This window comes from Agelaius phoeniceus, chromosome 4 (genome assembly GCF_051311805.1).
Source record: "Agelaius phoeniceus isolate bAgePho1 chromosome 4, bAgePho1.hap1, whole genome shotgun sequence".
Taxonomy (NCBI): domain Eukaryota; kingdom Metazoa; phylum Chordata; class Aves; order Passeriformes; family Icteridae; genus Agelaius; species Agelaius phoeniceus.
In genome coordinates this window covers 58,605,537-58,624,919 of record NC_135268.1, presented here as the reverse complement: position 1 = coordinate 58,624,919, position 19,383 = coordinate 58,605,537, and the positions used below count along the sequence as shown (strand labels likewise).

Genomic DNA, 19,383 nt, shown 5'->3' with positions numbered 1-19,383 from the left:
AACTTAAAAAATACTACTTTAACTATTAATCAATTTCTTATAAATTATTAAAACTAATGTCACTACTTACCTAATCAATCATTTATACTGAAAAGCTGAAAATTTTCCATGGTAGAAATTAATACAGGTATTTCTTCAATTAAATACAAAATCCTTATGCTGGATAGCAACTATCAAGAGATAGTTAACACCTAATTCAAATGTTTTACTGAAACCAATTGCATGAGCAAAAAATGTTGGAAGAATTCTGTTTTAGAAAAGTATGTATAGTTTAAACATATCACCAAACTCTGAACATGACACTAACTTTTTTCCCTGTTATTATCCCTTGTAATTTTTTTGTATTTAAGCCTGTACTTCATAAAAATTTCATTCTGATTTTTTTACAACTGTACTGATCAATGAACAAACATGTTTAAAATTTAATGTGTTATATTTAAATATAGTTACCTATTCATTAATTAAGTCCTACCCAAAATTATAAGCATCAATAATAACTTCTAGCTTCAAGTTTCTTACTGGATGCAAACTTGTATTTTTATTGTTCTAGACATATTTTAAAGTTTAGAGCTTAAAACCAGCCAACTGTGCATAATAATTCTTCATGTTTTTTTCCTTCTCCTGTAATATTCAGTATGCAATGGTATACATTCAAAATCAGGCATCTAGATACTAACTCATAAAGGTGTAAGATAATTGTGATGGTATTAGTTGAAGTTGAGATAATATTTAATCTGAAATGATTAGGTCTTAAAAGGAAAAAAACCAAAACCTCTTTGCACTTGCAATCTAAAACAAAACCCACTCTTTTTGAAATGCCACTACACTGAGAAAAGTCTGTTACTCCAACAAATTCAGGAGTCACAAGGTATCAAACTCACTACACTTGTAAAAAAAAAACTCATTCTAATAGTACCATTAAGGATAAAAGGTAATTGCCCTCCCCACCACCATGATTTTAATTAATGTTTTGAAAGGCCAGATTAAAAAAAAAAACAAAAAACAACATGCCACTAGGCCTCCATCTTCCATATTCTGTTTGTAAACCAGAGTAAATTTGTTAAGTACTAATTTGCTAAAAAGACAGCTACAGCAGACTCTTTTTTAGACTGAATTTTTAAACTAGTACCTTTCTATCGGTCTAGACTTGCAAGGTGTGTCTACAGCTTCACTGGAGAGCTTGAACTATAGAGGACCTGTATCCATAACTGCTATTTAAAGTCTGTTCACTGGTGGAAGAAACTTCTGGAGCCTTACAATCTTCTCAAAGGGAGTGACCAAATCATCCACAGGCCTCAAAACTTTTGAATTTGCTATGTGAAGATCAATTTGTTGTATAAAGCAATATTCTGACTATCACAGACATTCTTCTAAAACAATTTCTTTCCTGATTACCCACCCTTGTGTGACATCTATAATCTGCTTTCCTTTAACGTGAGTTAGTTTCTAAAGCTGACAGATAACAGACAACTTTCATCTATTCTATTGTGATCGATCTTCTGAGTTCCTACAGACACATGGAGCCCTTACTCAGCCACCACTTGGGAGCAGAGCTTATTACACAAACAAATTCAAGCATTAAAGCAACACATTTTCCTTGAAGTATCTCCCTGTACAGATGTAAATATATTCAAACATACTGATTTTTAGTAGCTTTTCAATACAACTATTATAATTATTCTTCGTTTTTCTGTAATACCTTCCTATGTCTCTTTAAATTTGTGTTGTCACACTGTAGTTTAGCCTATCCTCAGGATAAAAGGCTTAAGCAATAATTTCATAGAAGGAAGACCTATCACTTTGACAAACTGCACACTTCCTCCAAACCACACACAGAAAGATGGCAGGAGAGAGTGGGCAGGAAACTGAGGGGTTGAGAGGTGAGAGGATCAATATGCTGCTACTCTGGCACCTTCAGGACCAAGGTTAAGCATGGAATGATGTTTCCCTTCTGGCAGATAGGGGCACTTAATAACATGGAGTGGGGATTGACTAGAGTCCAAAAATGGCACAAAGGCAACAATGTGATAAGGTTAATTCCCAGACTTTCAGTGTATTAATTTACATATAAAGAAGTAAAACTTGGCCTCCTCCACAACTAAAAACTATCAGGGAAGAGCTCTATGAGAGGACTCCCAAAAGAGAACCTTCCCTTGTTGTCTCAGCCAGAGAGAAGATAGAGCACTCTAGCAAGATCTGTACAGACCAGGAACAGCAACAAAACTGGAACAGAACATAGTTTCAAGTACTCATACAAACAGAATGGAACTACTATAGAAATACAAATCTGTCTTACAAAAATGGGTGTTTTCTAACTTTATTAAGTAAATAAGTATCTCAAAAAAACTATACTATTTGTAATTTTTAGCTGCTAACTAAGGGGGGTGTTAGAAAAATAATTTTCTGATTTTGTTCTCATTAGTAATTAATCAATTCAGAGAAAAGAAAACATCCTTCCTTAAAGCTACTTTCTGATAAAATTCTCATAGCAAATTAGTCATTATGAGCTTAATTTGTACAGTTCTTGGTCTTATGCCACTGCTAATCAACTTGTGCCTCAAGAATAAGTCAAATAAGTCAGTGTACAGGTTTTTGTTTCTTTCTTTTTTTTTTACTGAATGAGCAAATCAATCACACATCAGTGTTGTAAATTTATGTGCAAAAGCATTGAAGTGCTTTACTACAAATTACAACGTAGAAACACGTTAACTAAACAATTAAATTCATACAATCAGATTTAGGAATATAACAACACAAAGAAGAAACAGAATTACAGTACATTTACAACACAAGACAAATACATGGAATTCATTAGAAAATATTGTAATAAATAATTCATGAATTATAGTGCAATTGATTTATGCATAAATATAACTAATTGCCTAAAAATCAGTTGTTAACAAAAATCTGTCAAAAATCAAGGCAGCCACAGAGTTTTACTAAATTACTGCGACAATGGAAATACTGCAATTAAAAAACAAATACAAGTATTTGTACTGTAAACAACTAAAAAAATCAGTCTCACTAAAGTTAATATACAATTTAATATAAAATTGTCATTAGCTACCAGAAATGGTTTAAACAACTTTACTGAGCAGTAGTTCTAAAAACAGAGGCACTGTTTTTTAATATAAAATACTTGAGAAACATTCAAATAAGTAGAAAGCATGTAGGGCTTGCTTTCGCCTTCATTTAAAATTCTGCTGAAACAGGAATTTTCAGAAATTGTCAATTACTAAGTAGTGACTGGTAACTGAATTTATAAAACAGTTCAAAATGTATAATTTAAATGACATTAATGAAATACATAGGGGTTGGGGGAGGAGAATTTACACATTTCCCTGCCTTTCCTTAGTTGTGTAATTAAAATGTTAGCCTAATAATTAGAAACAAATAATTCTGTTCTTTAAACACTTACAGGTTGAGTATCATCTATAAACTATCAAAAAATATTTTAATTACTATTTCTGACCAAAAAATAAATACAAGTACTAAAATGTTGAAAATTAATTATAATATTACATACAAAACTACTGAGTACTGTTAAGTCAATAGTAAAATGATCCCTGATTTTATGAATCCTGTTAAATTTTTGGTCAGGTCATCTTTTAAATGATATAAAAAGAGTACTGTCACTTGCCTTCAATATAAAGTTCTGACTCAAATTTCTAACAATGTCTGAGGAGTAGAAAACATCAGTATGGTACAAATATTAGGCAATGCATTGAAGCCCCAGATTTTTGCAAGTAAAACTGTATAAAGACAGATGTTGAAACTTTTAATGCAGTTTTTTCAGCTGCATTTTTCACTGGGGATTTATTCACAAATTAATCCTTCTGGCCCTCACAAAATATGGCTTAATTCTTTTAAAATGAAAGATGACCCTGACATCTGCTGTTCTGCAAACTCCTTACCAGGTACAGTTCTGCTTAAAATCATAGAATCACAGATTAAGCTGAGTTGGAAGGGACCCACCAGGATCACTGAGTCCAACTCCTGACCCTGCACAGGACACCCCAAGAATCATCATGTGCCTGAGAGATTCATTCTGTAATATGCAAGTAAACCTTAATGACTGAAGAAGATTCAGTATAGATCTGAGAGACCAAGGAACTGAGATACTGGTTGTGCAGTTTCAAAGGATTATTCTGTTTTAAAGTGGATGTTGCCATTTTTTAGTAGTGTTAATAGATGTGGGCTGGATTTTGCTACCAGTATTGCAGTATGCTCTCCACTGAATTTAATGGCAAGTCTATCTATGAATGAAATTACCTGATGTGGCCCATATGTATCTAATGTCCCATTTTATTTCTACAATTAACCCATACACATGGAAATTTAAGTGGGGAAAAAAACATGTGCATGTGCACCATGTGTATAAAAGTTGGAGAGTCTTTTTTTATGCCAAATTAGATACATAGAGAAAAAAATTACATGTTGATAGGAAAAGGGCATTGATGTTCAGTAGTGAATGTATGAAGCAAGCCCCCACTCATACGTAGACATATAATTTTCATATTACATAAAAAAATTAAGTGTGATAAAAAGTCCAATGTGAATACTTTGAAATTCATGTAAAAACTGCAATATGAAGGTAATTGGTCTCCCTTAAATTCTATTAAAAGTTACGTATTTAAAAGGAACTGTCTAACTTCTAACTACCAAATTTATAAAGAATTTATATTATTGAAAGTTCAAAACAGCTTCACTGTTTCATATTTGTATTTCTATCAAGACCCTGAACTGCAAATTTGGTTATTAGCAAGATGATAATGTAACTTGGTATTCATTTTGATAAACTGAAAATGTTTTGAAATGTCACAGCAGCAAATACATTACAGTTACAGTGAGGTTTTTCAATAGGAGTGTGACACAATCCTTAAATAAATTTTAAGTAGTCATAACATCAACTAACCAGCACGTTTAAACAAAAAAACAAACAAACCCAAACCATTCTCAAGCTCATTCTGTGCACAGTATGAACATGCTCTAAGTTGCATTCCAACTTTCTTTTTAAACCTTACAAGTTACCTTAATTGTCAAACTAAAAATGAAAATTATGTTAAAGTTTAAATTATTTTATGCTCTTAGTATTCCATCTTATTTCATATTTAATAATTCTATAACTACAGTAATTTCTCAGATTTCATAAGTGTACACTTTGTAAACACCAATTTCTTTCTAAACCAACAACAAAATTTTCTTAAAATGATAAAAAAATGCAGTTTATGCCTGCTAAACACACATTTTTGTAATGAAATGTTTTTCTTACTTGTATTGGATATTTAAATAACGAACTTTTTTTCTTTCACAGAATGTACTATATCCTACTAATACTTCACAAATTCACTTCCTTGTGAGGAACTATCTTTTTTTTTTAAATCTCTTGCTGTGTATAATCTGAGTTACTTACAATTTATTGCAAGTATTCTGTGAACTATAAAAGTCTGCTAACCCTTGGTTGTGTATTTCCATAATAAGATGGATAATTGAATGGGTAAAGTGGTTCTCCACCAATTAAAAATTATGCTTCACATGACAAATACTTGTTTTCCCAAAACATCTTTATGCTAGTGACTACTAAATAAAACCTGAATCTTTTCACCTATTTATACATGGATTATATTAAATACACACTATCAGAATTAAGTGAGCAACTCTATAATTCTGTCCACAGTGAAAACCCTGAATAAAATTATTTTTCAAAAGGCATGTATGTGGTTTTTGAACTGTATAATTTCATGTCTTCTGTCAGAGTGAGCATATGTATTTCTCACATAGTGTGTGTATACAGACATACATACACACACACAAAACAATTTGCTAACAATTATTCTACACAGGCTTGCTACTATTTTTGCAGCTGCCAGTCCCTGAATCTGTCATATTAAATAAGCCAGTATCTGGTAAACGGAGTTTCTTCTTCGGTGGAGTCTTCAATGTTCCAGATCTTTCTTTTACTTTATATTCTAAAGTGCTGTGAGGTACCCCATAAATTCCTTGTGCTTTGGAAACACTCATTTTCCCACTCATTACCATTGCAATTGCTTCTTCCATTATTTCATGGTCATACTGCCGATAGCGGCCACGTTTTTTCCTTGGTTGCTTATTATCTTTACGATCCAAACTATCTTCTGTATTTTCTGAGGTTCCATCTACTGTCCCATTCTTAGCATTAAGACACAAAGGAGAGAGGTCCCCATGCAGAAAGTAGGAGTCAACACTTGAGTGAGTTACAGGTCCAGAACATTCAATTTTGTTCTGTTTAGGGAGGATATTTTTCAATTTTTGAAGAGCTGATCCTTCTAAGACTGAGGAAGTTTTAGAAACGTGGTACATAACATCCAGAAGACCAGCAGTATCAGACTGTGGTTTGGACACAGAACTTATTCTTAGCTGAGGAATTTTTAATTGTACAGTGGGACTTGAAGTTTCATATTGTAGATTTTCACTTTTTTCTTTAAACTGAGTGACCATTCTCTGTAGAGTTAACTGGTGGAGGTAACTGGAAGCTGTTGGGAATTTTAATTCTGAGGTTTCAAGTAGACTGAGTTTACTTTTTTCTGTGCGCTCTGCTTGAGCTCTTGCCCACAAGGCTACTTTTTGTAGGACTGCACAAGTTTCTTTACTGTCTTTAAATGAATAACTATCATTGAAATCTCGAGTTTTATTTTTAAAAGGTGCAGGCTTTCCTGCTGGTAAGGCTTCTAAGTGGAGAAGTAAAGTTTTTTGAGGTATGCCATAAAGTATGCCTGCTTTATTTATGTCCAGTGCTCCAGACTGAATGTCTTTCAAAGCTTTTGAGAGCAAACCATCTGCAAACTCAGCACTTCTTTCCACATAGTCCTCTCTGTTTCTGTGTAGTCTCCTGGATGGATGGAATGAAACGATGGTAAACTGATGTATGAGAGACTCTCACACAGCTATGGAAGGGAAGGGTCCACTCCTTTATTATACTCCTTGCTTCGGTAACATCACTGCTTCTGATACTTTTTAGCCTTTGAGATGTGGTAGTTAAATGATTATCCTAGCAAAATGTTACAGTTCTGGTAGGACAGTGTGTCAAAAATCATACCGTGGCTTCTACAGCAGCCCTTCCAAGAACTTTATATCCTAGCTCAGTATTTGGTAATAGTCTCATGTGCTTGCTATATCCCCTTGTTCACATGCTTGCAGAGCAACACTGTTATAATTTTAATTATACAATTAACGTTCTGTTAAATACCCAAATCCTAAAGGAGTTTTTGTTAGTAGAAACGTGACGTTACCGCTAAACAAGTAATAAAAGAGTCAACCCCCTTATAGAAAATTTGCAGCAATAAGTACATAACTACACACAAACATCCCAGACTTACACAAAACTAGGCTTTCTACAACAAGAGGATAAAGTGCTGTAGTTAACAATCAAGTCCATTTTTCGCAAAATAAGACAATTTTAGAAACTTCTACTCACTATTTACAGCTCACTAATTACAAAGCCATCCATTTTCAAACTTTTTCATATCAGCAAATTAATAAAATGCACTTTTACATCATTCAACAAATGCTGCTACTGTAGTCCTATTTGCAATAAGTTATTTTTAAGACGTACAGGTGACAAAAAGGGTCCTGCTATGGCTAGTGGATGGGAGGATGCCAAGATCATAAAATCCAACAAAACAAAGCAATTCACTACTTTTGTGGTAGCATTCAGCAGATGCAATAACGTTTTCCTTGCTGAATAAAGAAATTTAACCATTTGCCACCACACACCATAGTCAGAACCATGATGCAAATACAAGTATGATGATTAAGAGCTCTCTCTCACACGCTTGCTCTCTCTCTCTATTAAGGAATATTATAGGTAGTAGTCATTTAACTTGTTCATGTTAGTTGAAGAAGATTTTGCATCTAATTATTAACAAGGTCATTTTTGTCCAGAATTGAAATTCCCTAAATAAATTCTAAAATAATTATTTGCATTTTCTTCTACTAGTCTCTTACTTCTACTGTGTTATGTAATCAATTTTCATGTAATTTTTAGTAACATGAACTAAAGTTTGGTGATTGTTCTGATAACTTTTCTTTAAACAGAAAAAAAAGGAAAAAAGACAAATGAAACATATGATATATACATAGACACACACTTATGAGTGACAAAAATTCTTTTGAAAGCAAAATAGGAACCACATGTGTGTGCCAGTATATACAGGTATGTTATGAACATAAAACCTGGCCAAAGAAGAGAAACCTGGATTGTCTTTTTGATAAGCCAAAGAGAGTCCTAAATATTGCTTACCCAGACACTGAGTTTTCAGAACACAAGGGATCATATTTTGGTTCTTCCAACCTTGCGCTTTTCTTTGTAGAGAGATCTAGCACTCCATCCCCTGCAAAGAACGAGCAGTGATGATAACAGTGGCTTTAATGAAGATCTCAGAGATTTTGTCAGAAAATGTATTTTCACCTATGGCACAATTTTCAAGCAGCTACTTTATCTTGTAAATTTATGACATCTTATTCCATTAACAGTATCAGCCATCAGTAAATGATTTTGTGTATTTGATTTGTCACCAAGCTTTATAAATTTGAGAAAAAATAAAAAGTAAACCCGTTCAGAAATAATAAAATTTAAAAGAACCTGTATTAACCAAACATGACTGCTTTCCTGAAAATCACGTGTCTTTATTGCACATTTTACTTTCAAGGCAACCAAAACAATGCACTTGATATTACAAGTATTATTCATATTTACTCACTGTAAACAAACACACAATTCTGATGCTGAAGTTCAACTTAACGTAAATCCTAGGATTACAGGATTCAAGCTAATAAGGATCTCAGGAGGCCCCCAGACCAACCTCCTGCTCCAAGCAGTGTAAGCAATGACACCAGACCAGGTTACTGGATGAGCAGGTACCAGTAACTGGGTAACTTCCCAGTATCCAGTAACTTCCCCCTGACTGGGAAAAGAGCTTGAGCTCAATACAGAGTTCTAACACTTTAACCATACATACTCCTCCTGCTACCTCCACATATATGCAATAATATTAGAAATAAGAAAAACCTAAAGTGGGGTGGGAGTTTGCTCTGTCAAGTCACTGGTAAATGTTAAAATTCAAGATTTATACTTGGCTGTTAAAGTCTATGAAGTACTGAAATAGAAGAACTTACTTTTTAAAAATCAGTACTTAAAAACATTAACAGTTAAAATATTCCTTTTAATTAAAAAAAATCAATGACATTTAAATTATAGTTAAATCCCCTAAATATATATTTAATTTCATACCTTTCTTCCTTGGCTCTCTGTTTCAAACTTGGGCTGTTTTGTGTGCCTGAGCTCTGCGAATTCAATTTTGAGTTTCAACATGTAGCTCAACATTCAACTCTATAATCAGCTTTATACTACCCCTTATAGCATTTGCAGTGTCATTTCCATGTTTCAGTACCTATTATTTCAGTACTTATTTCTATTATTTCAGTATCTATTATTTCTAAAACATCAATCAACTACACTTACTTTCCCACAGCCTCAGATGCAGACAATGGTTGAAGCATCCAAATGCCAACAGTCAAAAAAGAAGTCAAGAAAATGGTTTGGGTAGCTCTCCTTTATACCAATAATGCAAAGAAATAAGAGTTCCGTATACTAATCAAATCCAGATTTTTGTTTTTGGACTGCTTTTTGACTGTTCTTCCACAGCTCTTTTGTACTATTTGAAGGAGGTCAAAGAGAGAAAAGGTAACATCATAACTCAGCAATAGGGCATGAATATATGTAAGTATGCCCCTTGTCAAGGGTGCTTCTTTTCACCTGAATACATTCCTTTCAAAATTTTAAAGTCAGAGAAAGGACTAATGCTAATCAACCTCCCTGATGCACTGATATTGCAGAAGAAAAAGCCAATTAAGAACACTACAAAAAAATTCTACATGGACATTTTGGCCTACCCAGGAATACCCAGGCTCAACCCAAAGTCCCTGAGTCCTGTGGAACAGATTTCATCTGTTGTGCTCTGTCAGTCACACAAAGTAAATCTCCCTTTCTTAAGTGCTTGTGTGCTCTCCCTTTCTCCATCTTCAGTTGACACTCATGGGCATCACAAAAAAATTTAGAAGACATCACTGGGAAAAAAACTACTCCAAAGTTGACAACCTATCAAGCAATAGAAAGCTAATTGTCTCTCCACCAATTTACCAAAAAACCCCCAAAAAACAAAAACCTAGGCAAAGTTAGCAGCTAGCAAGATTTTTAGTAAAAGAAAGAGCCTCAACAAATCAAAAAATCCAAAGGCTCTTGTAAGATTCCATAATAAAAATAACTTTTGTTCCCAATTTTTCAGAACTGGCTTTGACACCACCAGGCTAGCAATCAGTTGAAAAATTACTAAAAGAACACAGTAGTGAAAATTCAGCTTCCTGAATAAAAAAATTAGATATATTTTCAGCCTCTAAAGGATGTGCAGAACTGATGGAATTTAAGGTTCAAGACATTTGGTTCTTCCAACACAGCAAATTCAAATTCATTAAGTACATGACACCTCCCTGAAGACAATGCTTTATGGGAAGATGATACCCAGTAAAGAGAATCATAGAAGAAATTTGATACACATGCAAAATACCAGATAGAGTCACTGGACCACAGATTTTTTTTTTTTTAGTAATTTCATTTGAACTTTTTAAAAAAGCAAACCAACCAATCAAAAAAAAAAAAACCAAACCAAAAAACACTAAAAAACCCCCACCAAAACCAACAATAAACAACCCTCACAAAAGCCCACCTCAAACTGCTAGGAAAACGAGAGCATTTGCTGTAAAGCTCTAAGACACAGTGAAATCCTACCTAATGAAATGAATGCATATACACAGTCAAGATGTTCACTTTGGTACAAAAAGTTTGCAAAGAGGCATCCTACGGGTGGATTGTGAATCTTGGAAGCTTGTTACTTGCAAGATAGGGATAGTCGTCTCTAAACTGAGCCAGAACTTTCTATTATCTCTTACAAATCCATCAAAACAGGTATTACAGCAAGAATTCTGGACAGGAACTGAATTGTATCAGGTACAGAAAAACCACTCTGTAAGGTGGTTTTAATAAAAGCTATGAAATTACTTCCACTCTTTAGGTGAAGCCATGACTACTAAGAAGCGATTCTTCATTAAAAAAAGTATAAAACATTGGATAATATAGAAAAATGCATTAGATGTTTTTCAGGTTTGCTACTCATGGTCTTCTAATGCAGCTATTTCTATGCAAATTGAATAATTCTTATCCTCAAAGGAATGGCTCAACCTCCAGCCTTTGATTCTCAGCACAAGATCATCAGGTGCACCAATACCAAGATGAAACTAAGTGTAATCAAAGTTCATTTTCAAAATAATCAGGACCACAATCACTTGAAACTCCTCCACACTAGTGATATTAGGGAAGCAGGGAGGGGAAGGGGAAGCAACAGAAACCAGGTCAGCCTTGAGTTCCTACAACTGGTATTTGATTTCTCAACTGATTTTTTTTCTGGGTTTCAGGAAATCTTTAAGCAGCTATTATGAACTGTCTTATTAGATCAGATAATCCACACTACTCAGTCCTCAGCCTCCAAGGCAGGGGAGCACTCCACTCCTACTCTGGAAGAGCACATCAGCCTGGCTACTACCTGCAGCTCTTTGCTCTCCTAGCAGCTGCTGTCGTTGGCTTAGGGATCTCAGAGATTTATCCCTGCCTACTCTAGCTTTAGTTTCTAGCCTTGTTTCTGTTAACTGTGAAATCTAAGGCCCTTTGTGAACCCAGTGACCCATGACCTCCTGTCACAGCAGTTCCGATGTTTAAGAACAGTTGAGCAAAACCTGCCCATTACCTGTCTCTTCCTCTAAGAATTTTCAGAGAGTCCTACCTAGTTTTAATACAGTGAGTAAATAACTCTCCCTTTGCTTTATCCATCCACAGGACAAGTGGTTTTGTAGCAACAAGACAACAGTCTTGTTTTCAGTACTTTTCCTGATGGTGCCTTGCCTTTTGCTGGCTACTTTCTGTGCTTCTGAACACAGTTTTCAGCAAACTGTCAACAGGAACAACCAAAGCCTTTTATTAATTCTTAACTACCACTTTGAGTAGCCCTTTTTGACTTGAAGTGCTATTTAGTAACATAAAAGAATGCCAGATGAAAAGTATATGGCCATACCTAGGGTGATCAGGGCCCAGTCCTGGCAGTATCTGTGAGGACAAGCCAGGGGCTGCCCTGTGCTCGACACAGATGGCTGGGTCCCAGACCTGCTGCAGGACACAGCTGAGTCCAGCAGCCACTTGGGCAGAAACTCTGGAGAACTATATTTAGGAAAGGGGGAAAAGTGCCAGATGGACACAAAAAAATGGGAACAAAAAGAATGAGAAAATATCAGAGCTAAGTCCAGCGGCAGAGAAAAAACATTAGGTACAGACTGTGGACAGCCCACATCCAATCCCCTTGCACTACAGGGCTGGAGTGAAGCTGAGCCTGGGAAAGGAGGGAGAAAAGGCAGTGTTTCAATGACTTCTTGTTTCTACTGCCTGAATTAATAATGAAAAATTTATATTAATAAGCAATAATTTGAATTATTTTTCCTAAGCAAAGTCTGTTTAGCCCATGATGGCAAGTGGTAGAAAGCAATGACCATGTCCTTATCTCAACCCATAAGCTCTCCTTTCTGCCCTTCCCATTTTCTCCCCTGTGCCATTGTGAGAGAAGAACAAATACATATAGTAAAACCAGGGTATTAAGAAAAAGAAGTTTATTTTCAGTAAAGTTTTGAATTCTTACAATACACTGCCAACTATCTTTTGATGTCTTCCAGTCTATGATGGCTCAATGAAACAAGGGAATTATGAACATTTTCTTGCATGTTTTGGCTATGTTTACACATTATCAGCATGTGGTTTTGGATATCTTGGTTCCAGAAAATCCAGAAACAAGAATAAGCTTGTGCAGCTTAACCTGCAGATTATATATTAGTACTGCTTCTACTTCTGACTCTTAAAGTCACTTTGCTTAGAAGCTTGAGAACTATCAACCCTCCTGTATCCACCAAGTGAAAGAAGCCTCTGCATCAAACTTTGCTGCTGCTAGGAACATTCCTGAAAGAGCTCAGCCCCATGACTGCACAAGGAATTAAGTTGCTGCAGGATATTCCAACACTGTTTCTTACTCACTCATTTCATTCTGTAAGGCTGCTGCTTCTTCACTGGCTTAGTTTAGAGGAAAAGCAATATTGCAGAAGCACACAGCAACACCTCACTTTTGTTAGATGCAGTGCATGGAAAACAGATTTTGTTTCACTTCCCAGAGCACTCATTATCAAGGCCTGGACAGTTTTAAGAGTTACATGGACTAGAAAACGGAGCAAGATACAGGTATTTTTGGAGACAGCTGCTGCTAATTAATTGAATGAAATGATTGCCTCACTACCAGTAAGATACACAGGAATGAAAGCACCCTGCTTAATTACCACACTTCCACCGGCAGAGCAAAGTAGAGGATGCTCTGGGACTCCATTACCAGTCAGGGGTCAGCTGGACATACCTGGATGCCAGTGCTTAAACTCATACTCAGTACCAAATGCTGCAGTTCCAGAGGTGCAATGGGTTCACCTTGTCAGTAGTTAGACCCCAACTCAGCCCCTCTACCACTCCCCATCCTCAGTGGGGGGCAGGACGAAATAAGATGAAGATCATCAAGATAAATACAGGGAAAACACTTGGCAATTACCATTACAGGCAAAACAGACTTGGGGAAAATGAATTTATTGCAATTTAAAATAGATTTGGATAATGAGAAAAAGATAAAAATTAAAGCACTTCCCCACTCCTTCCTCTTCCCAGGCTCTCAACTTCATTCCCAATCTCTCTATTTTCCCCCATCCCCAGATGGCATAAGCAAGATTGAAAATGAGGGCTAAAGTCAGTGCAATTCTTCTTTACAGCTCCTTCTCAACAGGCCACAGACCCTTCAGGAAACACCCAGATGCTCCAATGTGGGGTCTTCCACAGGCTACAACATGATGAGTATTTGCTCCACAGGCTGCAATGGAGCACATGTTCCACCATGGTCCTTTCCATGTGCTCCATGGAAATATCTACTCTGGTGCCTGGAGCACCTCCCTTCCCCTTTCCCTCACCTCACTGCTCCCAGTGCTGTTTCTGACCCCTCCCTCTGCCTGTCCAGCATTTTTGCACTTTCTTAACCATGCTTTCCCAGCAGCACCATGAGCCCAGCTCCTGTGCCTCCCTTCAGCTTGGTGTGGGTCCGTGGCAGAGCTGCCTGAGCCTTGCACAGGGAATCCACAGAGGCTTCTCACAGATGCCACCCTACAGCCCTCCCCAGCTACAAAACTCCTGCCATGTAAGCCCAAAATATCAGGGCTATCAGGTCTGGAAGTGTCAGACCTAAGGATTTTTTGGCTTCAGAGATGGCCTCCAGAGGAAAGTAGGAAGCTTTCTTTAGTGGAGAACTTCAGTGGCAGAATCTGATTTCAGTTCTGAGCTAGCACTTAGCTTGGATCTGCTCACTGCTTCTAGTAATCTGGAAATTAAAGTTTACTTCTGCCTCTCAAGCCCAAGAATCACTCTCATAGTAAAGGAGTAAGATTGTCTATTTAGCTATTTAGATCATTCATTTCAAAGATAACTATTGTAAATACAAAGCACCTGCCTAGGCAGAAAGTGAACCTAAAGAATTTATACTTGGATTATTATCTGCTTAACAGGATTTGAATTAAAGATTTCAACTCTGAAGATCCATCAAAGCAATCTGAACTTCCTCCTGCTACTGCCACTTCATTTGGAAATTTTAACAGGAATTACAAATAGCAAATACTAAAGAGAGTTGCATGACATTTAAAAACATTACTAAGAATGGAACCATGGTACAGCTTTTAGAAGTCTCCAGACCAAAGAAGAATACTATGTTAGTGAATTTACATTTCAAAAAATAATTCAATTAAAAAACCTTCATAATTCCCTACCATAAGCACATGACACTTTATTATAACCAAGCTGTCTTCAGGAAAAGCGTAGAACTGAGAGATGGGTGCAATAATATACAGTCCTTGACAAAAGCTAATTGAAATAACTTTTTCATTAATCTTTGCACTTAGAACACAATGCAAATAAAAAGAGCAGGTTGACATTTTAAATCTTGAACTTATTTGCTTGTGTTGCCATCACTACAATAAAAAGCTAAAATAGCTCAAAATTAACATATTCATGGAAAACAGCACAATACAACTTCCCTGGTAGGTAATATGTCCAAGCCACCTTTCTCCAACTACAGTCTTATTCCACTATTATTTCTCATTTCAGCATCTCTGAATTTCATCTCTGAACAGCAAGATGTTACCTTTAACATCTAAAAAGCACTCCAGAAATCATGGCAGTCTAAGTCCTGAGACTCTGCAGTGTCTTACATAGTTCAATGTAACTTGTACACTGTGTGTACTGAGCAACTATTTTAGATTTAGATGTTTCACCCAAGGTGCACAATTCTAAACTTGCTATTTAGCCTTACTACAAGAAAAAATCCAATGACATAAAAAGATTATTTAAATAACTCCATTTCTCTGTATTTTAGATTTTTCTTACAGAAAAGATCAATGGATTTTAAGATAAGGGTGGCAGCATAATTTTTTTCCTGTCGCTGCCCTGCCCACCTCCTGCCTTCCCTTTCATTCCTCAAAGATTTATTTGGGCTCAGCAATGACCAGAACCTGCCTTTGGGGACTTTGCTCTTTCATGAACATTTAAGACTAGTTATAAATAATCAGCTGCTGAAGTAAGCAACATGCTATAGTCCTGATATCAGGAAAGTATTTTTTATTGCTCTTGCAAAAGAAATGCGCTTCAACTTGGCCAATGATAAACCTCTAAAATCTGTAATTCATCTGTAGAAAAATTACATCCAACCACAATAGGTATTTTCTCAGGATTTAAACCACTAAGTATTTACTAAACCCTGGCATGAACTGGTTTCCACTGACCATACAGAATAAAAGCAAGAATTCCAGTATTTCCTAATTTTTTTCTGTCAAAGAGAAAGGATGCTTGAAATTTAACCTAGACTAGGTATATTTATCATGAGGAATCCATCAGAGCTTCCTGCCCCCAAGGATCTCCAATTAAAGACTGAATCATTAGGTACATACATACCAAATCTGCTAATGTATATTAAAATAAACAAACAAACAAAAAACCCAAACAAACTTAGTTCTGGCTCCTTTCAACTTTGTTAGTATGGTACCATACTTTTTTAGTATGGTACATACAGGTCAACTTTTCCCTTTGGTCTGCAATATTACAGGATTAACACAGACCCTGATATCTGTAAAAGACAAAAGCTGCTTTTGCCACTGCTTTCAGTTGCACATGACAGTCACAACCCTTCCTGAAAACTGCTGCTAATCCAAATCTAGTTCAAAGTCCAAAACACTCTTGTGATTATCCTGTTATCAGTTTTGGATAGCAATATTCCTTGAGGCAAAGAAATTATTTCCTTTTTGTAAATGATAGTGAGACAGTCTATTTTTCTAGCTTTACTCTCAGTCAAGAAAGCTGCACTGTAATGATTAAGGTATGAAGTAAGGAAATTTTCTCCCAGATCAATCTTCTCTTCCCATCATTCTAACCAGCCTGTATTTAAAGAATCAAAGGTTCAAGAGCTGACAGAGACTGAATGACATTTGCCCCATGAAATCCCAGGATCTTTTTCTCTTTTCTCAGGCTTCTTGACAGCTATTTCTTCAACAAAATTTTGAACCACTGTTACCTGTGACAGCACAGGAGAGAGGACTTAGATTCAGTATTCCAAAGCTGAAAAATTCCAATGCCACTTCTTTAACACAGGCACCCAGAAATCAGAACACTTATCTGCTAACGCACAATATGAAAAATGTTCCTGTTTGACATGGACATTTATTTTTCAAGGGAATAAAACACCATAAAATAAATAAATGACAGCAAAACACAGATTATCAGATATAGAAATTTACCTTGCTGAGTATTCTGTTCTTGAGTTCGATTCACAGTGAGGTCTAGAGGGCTATCCTGTTCTTCCTGAAGGGAGTTTTCCGTTTGGTTCATTTGGATACTTTTACACATCAGACTTGGTTCAAATGATGAACCATTCCTGTTCTCTTGAATTTTGCTACTTTTTGAAATGTACTCAATCGCAAACTGACGGATCATTTTTTTCATTAATTCCTGAGCAACTAGGGGAATGTTAGGATCACAGTTCTGAGGAAGATCTAGAAATAAAAAACACAGGCATCAGATATATTAGGAACCAAAATTATCTACCTTTCTTATAATAAATACTTCATATAAGCACACAAATGTGTTAAATGAGTACATGTGTAACGAACATATTAATTCAGATCTCTATCAAGTTTTTTTAATGAGCATTCCTAACTGGAAGTCACTTGAAAGAACATTTAGCATAGATCATTAATTTTTACCTTGCTCCTCTGTCATAGCATGCAAGTAAGAAGAGCATGTGGGGTTGCATTATTTAGGGGACTCAGAATCTGTACTGTTGGCAAATAAGTTGAATTTTCATTTACAGACTGTTCATCTTCAGTTTTGAAAATAAAGTATTTTGAATACAAACCATGGAAGTAAAATAAAATATGGATTAATACAGAAAGAAGTTACTTTCAAAGAACAACAATAACAAAAATCATTTTCAAGCGTAGTTGTAAAGATTAGTCCTCTTCATAACATAGAACAGTTGGACTTTTGAGGAACTGGTCTTAAAAAGAAAAAAAGCAAAAAGATTGTGTTCCACTCTTGAGATTATAATCCCCATTGTAGGTTCAGGATTGAAATGTCAGAACTGATATGATGCTACTTGAAATGTCCCAAACAACTTGTAGTAATACAAGCAATTGAATACAAACATAAAGTTTTAAGCTTTTATTGTAAAATCTTATAGGATTTTCAGGACATTTTCCAAGTGCTAGCAGTAAAACACTAGGAAGAAAAGCTTTATTTCCCATTCTAAACTAACTATATCCTACTTTTGCTTGTGTATGCAACATTTCAATGGAAAAAAGTATCTCATTTTAGAAACAAAACAAAAAAAAGGATCAAATGTGATATATATTACTTTATTTTAATGCTACCTATCAGCTAGAAAAAAGTTAAACCTCTTACTAAAAAGCACAGCTGAAACCATAACTATGAATCACCAAAAGAATCCTAATAGAAGCAACAGAAAAATGTAAGTGTAACTTAGCATAAATAATGTAATTAAGAAAATTAAAGTAAGCTGTGCTACTGCACTGATGACTGCAAGACACCATTTCACAGGACAACTGACCATACTCAGAGATCTGTGTTTTCCCTTAAACTGGCAGCAGCAGTACTTACTTTACTACCTCACTCTTCCTTCTTCCCTTCAACTCTACACGTCTCTCCACACAAATATCCTTTTCAATATATTAACCACTGCCCATCCTTGAGTTCATAGGTAATGAGTGAAACAGTTTTCAACCAAGAAGGGAGAAGGATTTAAAGCAAGTGTGAAAGCAATGAACAAGAATTAGCTTTTAGGTGAGCCCTGACTGCCTGGAGGAAATACCAAAGGACATGGTTCCGTAGTTACTGGGATAATAAAGTTAATCTGAAACAAATAAAATAGATGATAAACTGAAGGGTTTTTTCATGGAAGTGAAGAAACTGAAAGGGCTGGGTTGTGTAGATGTTTGCATGCAAAGGGTACATGGGGTACATGTCCTAATAGGAAGTTTGGAGGATCACACAGTATATTTGCTCAAGTATTTTATGCCAATGAAGCTTTATCCATCAACTATCAAGAGAGTGACTGCCAGCACTGATCAAGGAATGCTGCTCAGGTTTAGGATGAATGCATGGAAGACTTTTTGCTTGTTTGTTTCAGGTTTATTTAAAACATATTTCATTTTGAGAATTCATTTTCACCAACAGAGCATTGCAAGGAATTACAAACCTGCACCTATGAGATCTGCTGTCTATAGCACACAAGAGGGCAGCTGACTCACTGCTCAGATGCTTCCTGTCAAGATCTTTTGGCCACCCTCTCCATAGTGCTTGATGAGGTACAGTGAAGCTCCAGCATTTTTAAGACATCTTGGCTTCAAGAGAACTTACCCAAGGCATGACAAACCAAATCTGCTTATGGTTAAAGCTCTAGCTTCCAACAATCTTTCAACCAGATCTCTACCAAAATACCTAAAATTGACAGGTGCTTCTTGAAGAGAGATATGAGGTAAAATTCTAAATGATGGAGGATACCTACAAAGATCTTTCCCCACCATGTAACCTCCAGGCAAAGCAATATAAACAGAGCATACCTATTCCTGATTCCTAAATAATGAACTCAATAAATGTTCAACTGGAGTTTA

The 19,383-nt window shown here is 35.8% G+C and overlaps 1 protein-coding gene across 9 annotated transcripts in view; it reads right to left on the bottom strand.

Annotated features, from left to right (window-relative positions):
* LCORL (ligand dependent nuclear receptor corepressor like) overlaps positions 1–19,383 on the bottom strand; it is a 78,919-nt gene that overhangs the window by 22,199 nt on the left and 37,337 nt on the right. For 6 of the 9 annotated variants that reach the window (XR_013182146.1, XM_077177670.1, XM_077177671.1 and 3 more), the window contains exons 5-6: positions 16,993–17,247; positions 8,279–8,369 (exon numbers count right to left, since the gene is read on the bottom strand). Coding sequence is in view for 8 of the 9 variants with exons in the window: in XM_077177670.1 (XP_077033785.1) it covers positions 8,279–8,369; positions 16,993–17,247 (346 nt within the window). In the remaining variant the exon portion in view is untranslated. Of the gene's footprint in view, positions 1–2,651; positions 6,869–8,278; positions 8,370–16,992; positions 17,248–19,383 lie in introns of those variants that run through there. The other 3 variants (XM_077177673.1, XM_077177672.1, XM_077177677.1) reach the window with 3 other exon arrangements.